The following is a 15,764-nucleotide window of genomic DNA, read 5'->3' on the forward strand; positions in this document are numbered from 1 at the left end:
CCAACTACTACCCCTCCTTGTTCATGTAAGGGGAGTTTGATCCACATGAGGAGTTAAGATGTCCCTGATTTTTCAGAGTTCCTTTAAGTAAGTGTGTGCCACTGGGAGTCCTCTGTGGTTTTAAAGGTGCAAGCAGCCAACCAGAAGGCAATCAGAATTATACGAGCCTTTTTACATGGGAACTTTTATTCTCATTGACATCTGTACATTCAAGTCACACATACTTTTAAATCTTTGATGGAGCTGGAGCACTGGAGCACAAGAGCCTGGTCTGAACAGTTTTAAGTTTATGCCTCAAAAGTAGCCAGGAAACTTGTGACTATTTCCTTCAACTTAGCTTCTGTCTGGTCAGAGATCTTCCCTTCAGTCCTGTTGAAAGAATTTAGTTAAACTTCTGATGCAGAAGTAGATATATGGTCAATCCCTAAGACAAAGAAAAAAGTTTCCCAAACAAACCTTCCCATTTCTAACAAAATTAGCAGATGAATTAAAGCATTTCTGTTTGATGCATGAAATTGTACCACTAACATAACACCCCTTCTCCATTTTAAGCATCAGTTGGACTTCCTAAGAACTAAAGTCATGAAGCTGAGCTCTAGACAGCAGGAAGGCTCATTTAACTTCCAGTTCTGGTACAGGCCTGATGTTCTGGGATACACTAAATTAACAGTTCAGTGACCATTATCTGCACTCCAGCCATCAAGTCAATACCCTTGGAATGAAGCAAGATAAATCATCATACCTGATTGTGGAGAGGAGGGCCTGGTGCTGGCTCAGTACATGAGTTAGGAAAGCGCTCTCAAATTTAGTGATTTTGCTGGGCTCCAGTTTGTCCAAGTGACCTCTTACACCAGCATAGATGACTGCAACCTGTTCCTCAATAGCCATGGGAACTGCAGAAAAGAGAGTACTCATGCCATCAAGTAACTCTCACATCAGGACACATCAGTACTACACAGTCCTTTCTTTGAAAATCAACTGCACATATACAACATGATTCAAGTAAGTCTGCATTTATCATGTGCACAGAATGGACATAGTAAGTGCTGCCACAAAGACATATGAAATGCAGACTTGTTAAATTCAAGACACTCACCATACTGTCCTTGTTTGAGAAGCTCTGTCAGACGTACACCGCGGTTCAGCAACTGTTGTGTGGCAGCATCCAGATCAGAGCCAAACTGGGCAAAGGCAGCTACTTCACGATACTGAGCCAATTCCAGCTTCATGGTACCTGCCACCTACAACACAAGATACAGATCAGACTGAGTTTGATCACCTTTTAAATGTGTCTAGGAGTTTGCAGGTTATCTTCAGGTGACAGTTGTCACAAGTCAGCTTTGCCTTCCATACCAGACAAGTGAATCTCAGTATTCTAAGAGATGATCAAATGACTTGGACACAGGACTGGAGGGGATACTAAGCAAGTTTACAGATGACACAAAACTGGGAGGAGCTGTTGACTCCCTCAAAGGCAGGGAGGCCCTGCAGAGAGATCTTGACAAATGAGAGGACTGGGCAATCACCAACCATATGAAGTTCAACAAGGGGAAGTGCTGGATTCTGCACCTGGAATGGGGCAACCCTGGATGTACGTACAGACTGGGGAATTAGAGGCTGGAAAGCAGCACTGTGGTAAGGGACCTGGGGGTCCTGGTTGATGGCAAGTTGAATAAGAGTCAGCAGTGCCCTGGCAGCAAAGAGGGCCAACTGTGTCCTGGAGTGCATCAGGCAAAGCATCACCAGCCGGTCAAGGGAGGTGACCTGCTCTACTCTGCACTGGTGCAGCCTCACCTTGAATATTGTGTGCAGTTTTGGTCACCACAATATAAGAAAGATATTAAGCTATTAGAGAGCATCCAAAGGAGGGTAATAGAGATGGTCAAAGGCCTTAAGGGAAAGTTGTATGAGAAGCGGTTGAGGTCCCTTGGTCTGTTCAGCCTGGAGGAGACAGAGGACACCTCATTGCAGTCTACGACTTCCTCATGAAGGGAAGAGCAGGGGCAGGCACTGATCTCTTCTCTGTGGTTACCAGTGACAGAACCCAAGGGAATGGCCTGAAGTTGTGTTAGTGGAAGTTTAGGTTGGATATTAGAAAGAGGTTCTTCTTCCAGAGGGTGGTTGGGCACTGGAACAGGCTCCCCAGGGAAGTGGTCACAGCACCAAGTCTGCCTGAGTTGAAGAAGCGTTTGGATGATACTCTCAGGGACATGGTGTGACTCTTGGGGATGGCCCTGTGCAAGGCTGGGAGTTGGACTCGATGATTCTTTTGGGTGCCTTCCAACTCAGCATATTCTGTGATTATATGCATTTCTAAAAATCCCACCTTTTAATATAAGCATGCCCCCCCAAAACAGTGACCACTGATATTAAACCTCTTTAATTCCATATATGGAGTAAAAGTATGGGGTTAAGAGAGCATTCTCTATTTCCAGTTAGATCAGTACCCAGCTCAGCATACTGAAACTTTATCCTACATCTTTATGCAGATACCATTTTCCTTTCTCCCCCGCCTCTCTCAACATACAATGGAAATATCAAAGAGATCCCCAGTTTGTTCTTTTACAGTTTCATAACACTAACAAACCCAAAGCTTTATTATTCCCTCTCTATTCACAGCTCTTTAGAGTGAAATGGGTTGGAAGACCTATGCACTGCTCATCTCTAGCAAGAGGAGGAGCAGCGGTTTTATGCTTACCTGCTTCATAGCCCTGGTCTGAGCAGCAGAACCTACACGGGACACAGACAGACCAACATTGATGGCTGGACGGATACCTTTGTAGAACAACTCAGTTTCCAAGAAAATCTGTAGGAGAGAATTGTTTTATTATCTTGGTCAGAAGCCTGGAAGCCTCCTCAGAGACATGCCAATAAATTACACAGAACTACACTGGGATGTGAAGAAGTCCTACCTGTCCATCAGTGATGGAGATGACATTGGTTGGAATGTAAGCGGACACATCACCAGCCTGAGTTTCAATGACAGGCAAGGCAGTCAGAGAGCCACCTCCAAAGGAATCATTCATTTTGGCTGCTCTCTCCAGCAGGCGAGAGTGCAGGTAGAACACATCACCTGGGTAGGCTTCACGACCAGGTGGACGACGCAGCAGCAGAGACATCTGACGATAGGCAACAGCCTGCATGGTATCAAGAAAGCTTTCAGACCTCAGTAGCCCATTTAACATTTTGAATTTCTAAACTTGAGGTGATCTTACAGCTACAAACACCAACGTTAAGACTATGAGGCCTATAAACAATGTTTCCTGACCTGCTTGGACAAGTCATCATAGATGATTAATGCATGTTTTCCATTGTCTCTGAAGTATTCCCCCATGGAGCAGCCTGAATAGGGAGCCAGATACTGAAGGGGTGCTGCATCAGATGCTGTGGCAGACACTACAATAGTATATTTCATGGCATCTGGAAAGAATTGGAGACACACCACTGAGTATATTACCTCATCATGCCTGTAATCAGCAAATACAACACACATGAGAAATACTAAGTTGCTGAAGCAAGCCCAGAGAGCATCATTACATTGTTACAGGAAAGCCCACTGTAACATGCCTGTTAGCTCAACTAACTCAAGAAGTTTCAAGAGCAAGTCCACGGCAGCCAGTGTCTAACACTCGCAGACTTCTTTTCCATTTAAAATGAAGTTTAAACTTTAACTAAGACACAATTTTGTTCTAGAACTAACTCAGCCTGAAAGTCCATGGTTTTCTGGCTGCTGCAAGGCAATACTACCCTTTGTTTCACAGTCCCAAACAAATTATTGTCCCAAAACGTGGGGGTTTTTTTCCTGCTACGTATGACTCTGCTTGACCAGCAGGCAAAGAGGTAAGGTGCCTGATCTCTTGCAAGCTCCGTTACATATGCAGCCTTGGTCAATGAGATCATTGTTTCTGAAAAGGCACTATCATTTAATCCCTTATGTTTGGGCAGTAAATTCTCTCTACTTAAATTTGTAACTGCCATTCACACTGACTTACATGCATATGAAACACATCAAGTCCATAAATACTTGTAGGCCATAGCTTGTCACCAGGCCTGCGTGACTACCAAGAAGAAGCTCTCAACTCTGCTAAGAAAAAAAGGCCGTGACTTTTCCAGAAGCAATTCAGCAGTTTTGGGACCTCAAAATAATCTTCTAATGCGATGTAGCAAAAAATGAGGGGTTTCCCCTTCCCCCCGAATAACTAGAAAGGTTCTTGTCCACAAAAGCAAGTAGTTCACTCGTTTAATAAAAAAATAATTCTGTCTATAGTTGCAACTAGGAGAGGTCACAGCACTATTCAGCATTATAATGAGAACAGGATGTCACTAGTTGTCAGGCTCAACCATTTTCAAAAATCTGTACCTGCATCAGTGAGCCTCTTCACCAGCTGAGCAACAGTAGATCTCTTCTGGCCAATTGCAACATAGATACAGTACAGTTTCTTCTTCTCATCTGTTCCATCATTAAATCGTTTTTGGTTAATTATTGTATCAATTGCAATTGAAGTTTTCCTGGGTAACACAGAGGTTGATAAGTTAAGCTGCCTACAGTTCTCCGAACCTCTATACAGTTTTGTGTTCAGCTCTGTACATTGGTGCACACTGCACTCAAGTCTTTGTTTAAGGAAATATTTTTTGGCTTGGACATTTAACTTACCCGGTCTGCCTGTCACCAATTATCAGCTCACGCTGGCCACGACCAATTGGCACCAAGCTGTCTACAGCCTTAATACCAGTCTGCATAGGTTCACGCACAGAGATTCTGGGAATGATCCCAGGGGCCTTTAAGCCAACTCTCCTACGTGTCTTAGGTGCAATAGAACCCTTAAAAAAGAGGAAAGAAACTGTTGCAGACTGTATCACATAGATACATAGCAGAGGTAGTAAACACCTAGTTACCTTCCCATCAATTGGATTGCCCAAGGCATCTACAACACGGCCCAGCAGCTCTTCCCCAACTGGAACATCCACAATGGCACCAGTCCTCTTCACAACATCCCCCTCCTTGATCAGTCTGTCATTACCAAACACGACAACACCAACATTGTCGGGCTCCAAATTCAGTGACATACCCTAGGACAAAGATCACATTATCCTGAGAAAACACATACAGATGTCTACAAAAACTGTCAGTTTAATACCAATGTGATCGTTCTACAGTGTAGAATATGCAACATAATTACCTCAATCTTATTTGTAACAATAGTCAATGTTCTGCATTTATGAACAGTACATCTATTTTTTTCCATATTGGTTAGAAAACCTGCCTAAGCCTTCAACTTACCACATAATTGTACTGAAGCAATCTAGCATTGTCATTTACCTCTCTAAACAGATCAGAAAGGATAAGCAGGGTTCAAATACAACATTTATCTCTTGCCTAGGAATTGGATGAGGGAAAAGCACTAGTTTGTTCTCTGCCCAAGGTGAGTTAGGTCATTAAAATATTGGAAAAGCTATTGCAGTACTCTCAGAACAGTCAGACAGCTTTTTAATTCTAGTCTACTCTTAGACCTACAAGAAGTCAGCAAACTGCACATTATTGAAGCAGAGAGGCTATTACTCAACAGTAAACAAAAAAGCCAGTCTGAAAACAAAGAAAAAAATCCAGTGCCAGATTAGTTCTTCTATTTCCTAGACAAAGACACATAGAACTCAAATGTTAGCCAAGAACCAGATACTGAAAGCAAAGTGTTATGAATTCAAAGAATATTTGCTTTTTGCAGTATTATTTCAACTAGTTACTACTTATTAAAGTTGCAATGAAGTTTGCAAGAGGTCCATATGGGTACCTCCAAGCATAGTCTCATTCTCCTTTAAAAGCCTTTTTTAAAATATATTTCTAAGCTAAAAAAAGTGCTTTAGTGAAAGCTTACCTTCAGTCCAGAAGAGAATTCAACCATTTCTTCTGCTTGGACATTTCTTAGGCCATACACACGGGCAATACCATCACCAATTGACAGCACACGGCCAGTCTCCTCAAGTTCAGCAGAGGTGTCAGTTCCCAAAATATGTTCCTCAAGAATAGAGGATACCTCAGCAGAACCTGGAAAGAGATGTTTCACACCAGATTTAGCACATTAGTCAAGATATAAATTCAGTAAGTTTGTCTTGAATTCACAGGCCAAAGTGCCCTTTTCTCTGGTATGCCACAAGGTCTAGCAAGAAATGTGCTAGATGTATAAGATAAATAACAGTTTCTGTATTCTCAGCTAATAAAAGCAGCTTCAAGAGAGCTTCAATTAAAACATTGATGGCTGTTTAGTTACTAGTTTCCTTCGTTATGTCCTACACTATTAGCAATCTCTCCCCCTAGAAAGTAATTAGATTAAATAATTAGTCTTAATCTCAGAACAGACATGCTCTCTCCACTTGCAGAGCAGTTACTTAGACTGGAGGCATCAAAACACCCTGTCAACTGATTTGTAATCCAAGATCCAAATACATTTAAAGGAACTCGATACATTTAGGAAGCAAGTTGTTCAATATAAGCTGTAAAAATATATTCTCCATATTCCTCAAATTTATTTGTCAGGGTACCTCCAACAATCCTTTATTTTCTCAGCTAGGAAATAGTAAATAAAATTGGGAAACTTCTATTTCCTAATAATACCTTTAATAACCCTAAACCACTTCAAAAATTGTACGTGAACCACTATCAAAAACACAACTATGCAGTGCTGCTGTTTTCTCTAAACACCAAAATGCTGGCAGCAAAGAAGTTATGTTCAAGGATACAAGGTCAAACCCTGGCAGGCCTGGAAAAGCCATCTGTTCCTTCATACTGTTAAAAACAAGACAGGAAACTAGAATTAGAGGCATTTTTTTTCAAATAATTCTGCAAGAGTTCTAAATATCAGAATAAGATAATTCTGAATTGAATCCTCATGAAGCAGGTAAGCTGTGCAAGCTGACACATGACCACTCCTTGGTTTGGGCATTATTTGAATAGTTATTAAAGTGAAGTCTGCTGGATGTGACCATGTAACAGTTCACTGTTAAATACTGTAAGTACATAAATGTCCTCAAGTGTTCTGTCAACTAACACACACACCATATTCAAATTCCCTTTTGTCTGATAGAGCAAGTTCTTAAACCACACTGTTATATGAAGACCTTTCTCAGACTCACCCGTTTTCTGAAAGCACATTTTGGAGGCATGGAGGTTTCTTGTAGAAACAAGTGCTGCACCTAGGGTGTTTCTGGAAATCTAAAATAAGAAGTAATTATTTCAGAAACAGTGAAATTTCCTCATTCAATCATTAAAAAAAACCATTAAGAGACAACACACTGACATTTTTTATCATCAGCTTATACATTTAATGTGTCTCAGTTTTGAGTTTAGCTCCACAGCACTCCATTCACAAGTTGTAGTTATAGAACCAAGTCCAGCACTACTAAGCAAAGACAGATGGTAAAAGATTGCTCTGAATTACTCGCTGCATTTTTCTGCATTGCACTGATGTCACCATCACAGCAGTGCAGCTGATCCCAAAGCAACACCTCCTCTCGTTTTCCACCTTTGGGTTGAACATCAAATGCTTGGGGCAGAAAGAAATCACTGCACCCCTCATGGTTCTCCACAAGGGAGAAATAAGATTGTGTCTTCTAAGGGTTGGCCTTCCTAAAAAAAAAAATGTGGTAAGGCTAGAACATATACAATAGCAGAAACAACAATGACCAAAAAAAAAATATCTGTGATAATGAACGTAATAAAAGGTTGTAACCCTACGTCCTAAGCAAAGCTACCAGTGCAATTCCATGCACCGTTAATGCTCTTTCTCTGAACGCCTGGGCAGGCCTCTCCTCCGTTCACCTTCACAAGGGACACCAGTGGGAACGGGTTGGGACAGATCTTCACACCCTCGCTCTCCCTACAAACACGGGGAAAAAAACCCCACTACCTAGAAAAGCTTCACAGCTCAAATCCCTCACCTTGACTGGGATCTGGCAGCTTTCAGACATTAACCTGAACCCCCAGCGTCAAGCAGCATTACCGGGGAAGGACAGGCCGTCCCCTAGACCTCCTTCCACCCATCTCCCAAGTGAGGGCACCCTCGCTCCCTCAGCAGTAGGTCTGACCCCGCTGACACCCAGCGCTGAGGTGAGCGCCCCCCCCCAAATTCCTGAGAGCGGGATGCCGCAGCCCATCAATGTCACCGCGGCCCCAAAGATGGCGGAGGCGGCCTCCTCCCACTACCACCTCCGCTCACTCCAGGGAGGAAAGAGCGCGCTCACCAGGCCGGCCTGCCGCGGCAGAGAGCGGGCGAGGGCGGCAGCCACGCGGGCGGAGAGCATGGCGATGGCGGCTCCTTCGGAGAAGGCTGAAGCAGACAGGAAGCAGCTACCAACCCTGCGCTTTCTCCACGAAATGGCGGAAGCTCGCTCCGCCTATTTTTACGACGAGGCCGCGCCTAGGAGGCGGGGTGGGGTGATGCGCGGTCTGGAAGTGCTTCCCCCGCCGATTCCCTCAGGCGTTGTGGTATCTTCCCTCTTCTGCACCTCTGAGCGATGGGGGAATAGATACATATTTTTATATATATGTAAAAATAAAAAGAAGCTAAACGGTGTTTTTAGAAAAATACCCTGTTGTGGTATGTACCCTTGAAATGGCCCTCGGTGGGCGGAAAAGGGGGAGAGTGGCGGTGGGGTGGGGCTGGGGATAGGAAGACATGAGAAGGGCAGGGGCCGGTGTGAGGCGGCAGAGGTGTGGGTTATGGGACAGGAGAATGTGTACAGGGCAGGAATGTGAGGGGCTGTGAGGCAGAGGGTGGTGGTGTGGGGCAGAGGGTAGCTGAGGAGCGACACCCTGCTTTCTGGGAGCTGTGAGTGCTTGCACTTCTGGCCACCCTGCCTCGACGTAGCAGCTAAATGGCAGAAGAAAAGAGTGGCAGAGAAGTGCTGGCATCTCGCCTGTGCTCTGGAAATGGGTAAAAAGTGAATCCGAAAAATCCGGTATGAAGAACTGCTCAGAGACTTTTTTATCTTTAAGCAGCAAGGTATTTGTTTATTCAACGTTGGGAGCAAGCCAGCTCGTGCTGGACAAACTTACTTGACCTCAAAGTGCAAAACTAAGCCATTTTATACACTTTAGATACTTGGTTACATCATCTAACATATATATTAATAAGTAGGCTAGTCTTTCCAGACATGCGCAGTCTTCTACTGTGGGGGTCTTCTCCTCAAGCCTTCATCCCTCTGGTGGTCGCCATGGACATCTTCCTCAATTTGACCTCTTCAATTAGGTGACCTGAATTCTTCAAGCTTGCAAAATCCTGGCTCTGGGCCTTCTAGATCTTATTCAAACGTCTAGTTTACCTAATTTATTAGTGTGTGTACTACTCCTATTCTTTCTATAATAAGGCCTTTGGTCCAGTGAGCAAAACAGAACATGATATTAACCAGTGCTCCTAAAACGTTCTTCTAGCAAAACAGGTATTGGGGTTTCTTAGCAGGCCAAGATAGTTAACTCTTTTAGGCCTGGCTCCTGTTTTACAAGGACATGCTGTGCAGCACCTTGTTGGTTTTCCTATTGTTGCTACAGAGGAACTTAAACTTCTTAACCAGTCTGCTGATAATAAGTGAAACTTGAAAGTTGACCTTACCAGTGCCATCAGAGGTGTGATGGTGACAGGACAGCAGCATCACAAGCTGAGGAGAAAGTCATTGCAAGAGGCTGACCTGCTTACAGTCCACAGGGATCTCTCTGTTCTCATGAGCTGTCTGCCAAGGCCTAACCTGGTGGGAACAGTGTGCTCAGCAATGAGTCTCATATGGGAGACTCAGGATTTAGTCTGTGTAAGGGTCAAATGCACACAGGTACCCCCAAAAAACCAGGCAGTGGAAGGATTTAGAAGAATTTATTTTCAAGAGTTGAAAACACTTCTCTCAGTACAAAGCTTCACCTGGCCTAAAAAAGACATGCCCCATGTTCATCTCAGGGCTTTTATTGTCTCTGAGCCCCCCACCCCCTGCTGTGGGGCCTTCAGACATGTCTGAAAGTACTTATCTTCTCTCCTACATGGGAGCCAGCTCCTCTGGAATGCAGGAGGAGAAAACATCTAAAACTGTCTCTGGGAAAGATGCCTTTTTCCAGGCAGGAAAGCTTCCTTAAGCAAAAAACCCTAATCTCCTTGTAGTAAAATCTTCCAGAAGGGTCTTCTACACTTACAGTCTGCCAGGGAGAAAGTGCCAAAACTCAGGCAGTCACAGTGTGATGGTGTCTCCTTGGTAATCCAGAGAGGTTGGTAAAGACAGATCCCAGCAGACATTTCTGGAAATTGAAAGGTTAAGTGAAAAATCCTCAACCATTTTGGCATGTGTTGTATCAAACATGATGCTTCAACAATGTTTCTCATGCTGATTATTTCAGTAATCACTTCAAACTCTGTGAAACTGCCTGAAAAAAACAGTGATTTAAATAACCCATTTAAGTCTTTTGCATTGAATCCGAAAAATCGGGTTTAAAGAACTGCTCAGAGACTTTTGGATCTTTTGAGCAGCAAAGGTATTTATTTGCTGACATCGGGAGAAAGCATGGTTCACGCCACAGAGAAGTTGCTCCAAGGCTTCACACAAAATCAGGGGGTTTATACATTTTTCATATATGATTAAATGCATATTCATATGATTACAACATCTATCTATGCATATTAATAACAGGTGGAGTATAGGCAGAGCGCAGGCGAAGCTTCTCTTGGCACTCAATTCTGGTAGGGGTTTTAGGTCTTCCTCCCATGAGTCTGGAGTCTCTGCTCCTCTTCATCACCATGAACTTTCTACCTTTCCTTTGTTCTTGACCAGCTCAGTGAAGCTTGGAGAAAGCTCTGGCTCCAGGCCTATTTCTTCTATTCAAATGTCTACCTTATCTTACTGTATCCTAATTTATTACCCCTAGGCCTATTGAATATTGCTTCTAACATTCTTCTAAGTTTTGGTCCAATAAGCAGAATAGAACAAACCTTAGCAACACAGACCGACTAGATGTTAGGGAGCCTCTTAGCAGGCCCAGATCTTAGTTAACTCTTTTGGGCCTAGCTTCTTGTTTCAGCATTTGTACTTTATTGCTAAAGAAAGGTGGTTCCTTGATAATTATTTAGAGGATTTGACTCAGAAGATGCATTTTTATGGCATATTTTCTAATAAGGAGCACAACTTTTATTGGAATTTATGTAAGCAGTGATATACAAGCTATTAAAATTAAAAAATTCTTTAACTTAAAAATAAGATTTAAGCCATTTTGATGAAGGATTTTATACACCTTTATTTCTAATTTGATGTATGATATACATGAAACATACAATTCCATCAAAAACTGAAATCCTGGCAGATAATTTTATTGATTCAAGACTATTTCTTTAAAACTATTGGGTAACGGAGAAAAACAAATTATTCCAAAACAATTAGACCATTTAAAACCACTTTGGTAAAACTGTTCAATGCATCTAGTGAGTTGAACTGGTTTTTTTTTTTATTATTATATATGTGTTACCTACTAGGTAACAGCCTGAGCTCACTGACCATTAAGTATAAGCTCAAAGATGGTTTAATAGTGAAGGTTATGATGCCTAAAGGAGCTGAGGAAAAAAAACTCCAGAGCAATTTAATTAGAGGTGAGATAAGAAAAGGATTTAATTGTGCCTCCAAGGCACAGAAGTTACAAAACGCACGCACAAGGCCTCTGTTACAGGTGTTACAATTTATAATGTTCTCCGTCCAATCTCAGGTTTTATCCACCCTCTGGCTTTTGCCCTGGTCCACCTCCGTCTGCCCCCTGGGGAATTGGGGCTGGGGTCTTTTCGAGACCACCTACTTCGTCACCCTTGTCTTCTTCAGAGCACAAAGGGCACATGGTTACCCATCAAAAATCAAAAAACTAAAAGGACCTTAAGGCATCAGTTATGAAGATCTTGCATGCTTGAAGATTTTGTGTTTCAAGTCTTTCTCACTGGAGAGAGTGGCAGAAAGATGTAATTCATCCTTTGTTTGCAAAGTTGGCTTTCTTGCAGTATTACTCTTCATTCTACATGTAATTAGTGCAGTTTGCTTCTAAGGGTGTAATGGTTTTCTCCCCACAATAGTTCAGGGAGATGTTTGCTGTGTGCAGTGTATGCAGCTGAGATGCTGGTATGGCAGAAGCAGAAAGGATATTGTAGAATCCCAGAAGACAAGGGCTAACGTGTATGTCTCAAGCACTGATAGCCAGATGGCTGTGGAGCCAACCAAGGATTGTTGGTAATAACACACTGTGAGAAAGAACCAGATGTGGCTGGAGAAGGGGACCATATGGAGGTAGGGAAGCACTTCTCTGGGACAAGCGTCCTTGTTCTGGCTCCTGGAGATAAGCTCAACACAGTACAGCGCAGGTGCAGGAATGAGGTTGAGAAGTGGGCATGGACTCGACCAAAGGCCAACCCAATGGGGGGGATCAAGACCACCAAAGACCCCTGAAGTCCTCTGTGGTGTGTTGACCTTGACTGGATACCAGGTGCCCATCAAGCTGCTCTATCACTCCCCTTCTCAGCTAGACAGGGGAGAGAGAATAAGATGGAAAATAACTCATAGGTTAAGGCAGTTTACCAAAGCAAAAGCAAAAGTTTGTGCATGCACAAGCAAAGGGGGGGGGGGAGGTTTATTCTCTACTTCCCATCAGCAAGCAATGTTCAGCCACTTCCTAGGAAGCAGGGCTTCAGCACACGGAGTGGTTGCTCCAGAAGGCGAACATGGTAAATAACAAATGCCCCCCCTTCCTCCACCTTTCCTTTGCTTTTATATCTGAGCTGATGTCATATGGTATGGAATATCCCTTTGATCAGTTTGGGTCAGCTGGCCTAGTTGTGTCCTGCTACGGTCTGTGGGGGAGGGGAGAATGATCGCAGCACTGCACGAAGGGGTCCGACAAGGTCTGAGGTTGCAATGCAATACTACTTTAATGGGGGCGCACAAGGGTTTTATGAGCTCTAGTATGGAATGCACCAGAAAATGGGGTGGAGCATGAGACAGACAACCAGGGAAACGAATAGGGATAGGGACTCAGGCGAAGAGGGAGGAACGGGGGAGGAATCGGGGAAGGAAAGGGCGAATGGTAGCTCTTTCGTCTCTGCAGCTTCTTCAGCCAATCAGAGGGGGAAGCAGGGAACAAGCACCACGAGACATGTCTGGACATGCCTGGGCAGTTACAAATCTCAGGGAATCATACAATGCATATATTTGTAAGCACATAAGAATTGCAAAGTCCATATAATAAAGTCCTTTTAATCGCTGTATATCTTTTTCCATTCCTGAAACCGTTCCCATTCTGATCCTTGTTCCTCCACAGTGTCCCCTTCCAGGATCTTGCCCATCCCCAGCCCCTTAATGGGGTGGGGGAATGTTGAGAGACAGAACTGATGCTATGCCAGCACTGCTCAGCAGTAACCAAAGCACTGTTGTATTATCAACACCTTTCTAGCTGCCAATGCAAAGCACAGCACTGTGAGGGTTGCTATGGGGAAATGAACTACAACTCAACCAGACCCAATACACATTCTGATCCATTTCCAGAAAGATCTAGAAGAACAGACTGTGCATGATAAATAATTTGCACAGATAACAAGAAACTTATCTCCAGGACAGGGAAAATTTATCTATAAAAAGGTACCCCCACAAAGACCGAGTGCACATGCACCCCTGAACATCCCGTCAGCTGGATTGACACTGGAACCAGGGCTGGTGATCTCTCCCCCTCTTTAATCCATCTCTCTCTCTCCCCTTTCACCAAAACCCACTGCCATGTGGTTATACTAGGAGATCAGGGACTAACTTATACCAATTTCCATGTCAAGTGTGTAATTTACTAATAAAAGTTTGTAAGCTTTTGTGGACCCTCTGACTTTTGTCATTCCTTTCGAACATGAGCATCTAAGAATCTTGGGTGCTCCCTTCCTCTTAAGGATGGGATACCATATTGTCGGAAATAAATAAGGCAGTTTTATTACAAGCAGGGATTTCCATGGTGTACAAGTTTCGAGCTGGCTTCCCGCCAAGTCCCCCGAAACTCGACAACAAGGACCCGCCTCCCAGAGAGGGAAAAGAGGGGAAAAAAAAAACCAAAAAAAAAAACTAAGCAGCCAAAGCTATAGCAAATATATATATATATATTTTACATATGAGACAGATACACAAAAGGAGAATACCACACACCTGGGGGGGGGGGGGGGAGAAAGACAAAAAAGGGGCAAGGACCGAGCAAGTCAAACAGCCAGCCGAAGGCAAACTAGCAGAAATCTCACCACTTCCCTTCGAACAGGCAGGATGACCAGACACGGTCCAAGGCTCTCCCCTCACGCATGGGGGATAACGGCAGTCACTGTAGGCCTCGGCTCCAGATAAGCCCGACCGAAACAGGGACCCACCGTTCTCGAACCTCGCTGGAGAGGAAGAGAACGCGATCCCTCCCGCTGGCTTTATTTATACCTCCAGTTACGTAAAGGAATAGCATGGAATACTTCCGTGATCACCTTTCTAGTTCCTTCCTGGTTACAAGTTGGTCTCCAGGAAGGCCTAGAGTGAAACCACCACATTCTCCACCCCTTATTCCATACTATTTCTTTACGTAACACCTATGTTTCACGTTCGCGCATATATATACACATATACATATATATATATACATATATATATATATATAGCTCTTGTTGGTCTCTCGGCACAGTCGTCTCGTCGTTGGAAAATCAATGCCGATGTCAGTTCAGTCCAGATCTTTGGTCTCCTCAGTCACCATTACAGTTCCGATTTATGGCTGTTTCATCACTGGACTGTCTCATCACCGGATACCAGCATCAGCTTAGTTCAGGTCTCTCTCTCATCTGGTGACTGACTTCCTGTAAGAACACAACTTAGGACATACAATCAGTTTTTTCCCAAGGCTAAATTTCCTTGAGGCACACACTGGATGACTCCATCCTTCCTCATTACCCACCACGTATGTCCTGGTCCTTGAGCAAAGACAATCCCACGAATGGGTTTGTCTTGGCCTGAGGCAGGGGTAACCCAAACAGCTTTCCCTAGCATTCCCCTCAAATGGATTGCTGGAACTTTGTCTCCATCAACAATGTGAAGGGATTCTGCCTGTGCAGGGCCAGTTCGATTGATAGAACCCCTGGTGTTAACTAGCCAGGTAACCTTGGCTAAGTTTTTGTCCCAGTTTTTATAAGTTCCTTCACCTAATGACTTTAGAGTGGTCTTCAATAATCCGTTATATCTCTCAACCTTCCCAGCAACTGGTGCATGATAAGGAATGTGGTACACCCATTCGATACCATGTTCCCTCGCCCAAATGGTAACTAATCCATTTTTGAAATGAGTCCTGTTGTCTGACTCAATACGTTCTGGGGACCCGTGTCTCCACAGGACTTGCTTTTCAAGGACCAGAATGGTATTCCGGGCCGTTGCGTGGGGTACTGAAAAAGTCTCTAACCATCCCGTTGTTGCTTCCACCATGGTAAGTACATAGCACTTACCTTGCCGGGTCTGTGGCAGTTTGATATAATCAACCTGCCATGCCTCTCCATACTTATACTTATCCCATCGTCCACCATACCACAGGGGCTTCAGTCTTTTTGCCTGCTTAATAGCGGCACAAATCTCACAATCATGGATAACTTCAGAAATGATATCCATGGGTAAATCCACCCCTCGGTCTCGTGCCCATCTGTGGGTGGCATCTCGGCCTTGATGATCGGAAGCATCATGGGCCCATCGAGCCAGAAACAGCTCTTCCTTCTGCT

At 43.8% G+C, this 15,764-nt stretch overlaps 1 protein-coding gene across 2 annotated transcripts; it reads right to left on the reverse strand.

Moving 5' to 3' along the window:
• Positions 1-284: 284 nt before the first annotated feature.
• LOC113960233 (ATP synthase subunit alpha, mitochondrial-like) lies at positions 285-8,382 on the reverse strand. Of its 2 annotated transcripts, none has more exons than XM_027669681.1 (12): positions 8,236-8,382; positions 7,129-7,207; positions 5,874-6,043; positions 4,897-5,070; positions 4,655-4,821; positions 4,361-4,509; positions 3,269-3,420; positions 2,913-3,137; positions 2,699-2,806; positions 1,097-1,241; positions 743-893; positions 285-369 (listed from the first exon to the last, which is right to left on the reverse strand). In XM_027669681.1, exons 1-12 carry the CDS (start codon positions 8,293-8,295, stop codon positions 288-290), a joined length of 1,662 nt encoding a protein of 553 aa, XP_027525482.1. In that variant the 5' UTR covers positions 8,296-8,382; the 3' UTR covers positions 285-287. The 2 variants fall into 2 exon arrangements, with proteins under 2 accessions (XP_027525482.1, XP_027525483.1); XM_027669682.1 differs by having other exon boundaries at positions 4,963-5,070; positions 8,236-8,295.
• Between the last annotated feature and the right edge of the window lie 7,382 nt (positions 8,383-15,764).

Source organism: Corapipo altera, unplaced genomic scaffold (assembly GCF_003945725.1).
Source record: "Corapipo altera isolate COAL_440 unplaced genomic scaffold, ASM394572v1 60291, whole genome shotgun sequence".
NCBI classification, from domain to species: domain Eukaryota; kingdom Metazoa; phylum Chordata; class Aves; order Passeriformes; family Pipridae; genus Corapipo; species Corapipo altera.

Excerpts from the sequence above, each read along its gene's own strand:
- LOC113960233 (XM_027669681.1), bottom strand. The coding sequence starts at position 8,295 with ATGCTCTCCGCCCGCGTGGCTGCCGCCCTCGCCCGCTCTCTGCCGCGG. Across the intron at positions 2,807-2,912 it reads TCTCCATCACTGATGGACAG|ATTTTCTTGGAAACTGAGTT; the intron begins GTAGGACTTCTT and ends TCTCTCCTACAG. Across the intron at positions 894-1,096 it reads TCTCAAACAAGGACAGTATG|TTCCCATGGCTATTGAGGAA; the intron begins GTGAGTGTCTTG and ends TCTTTTCTGCAG.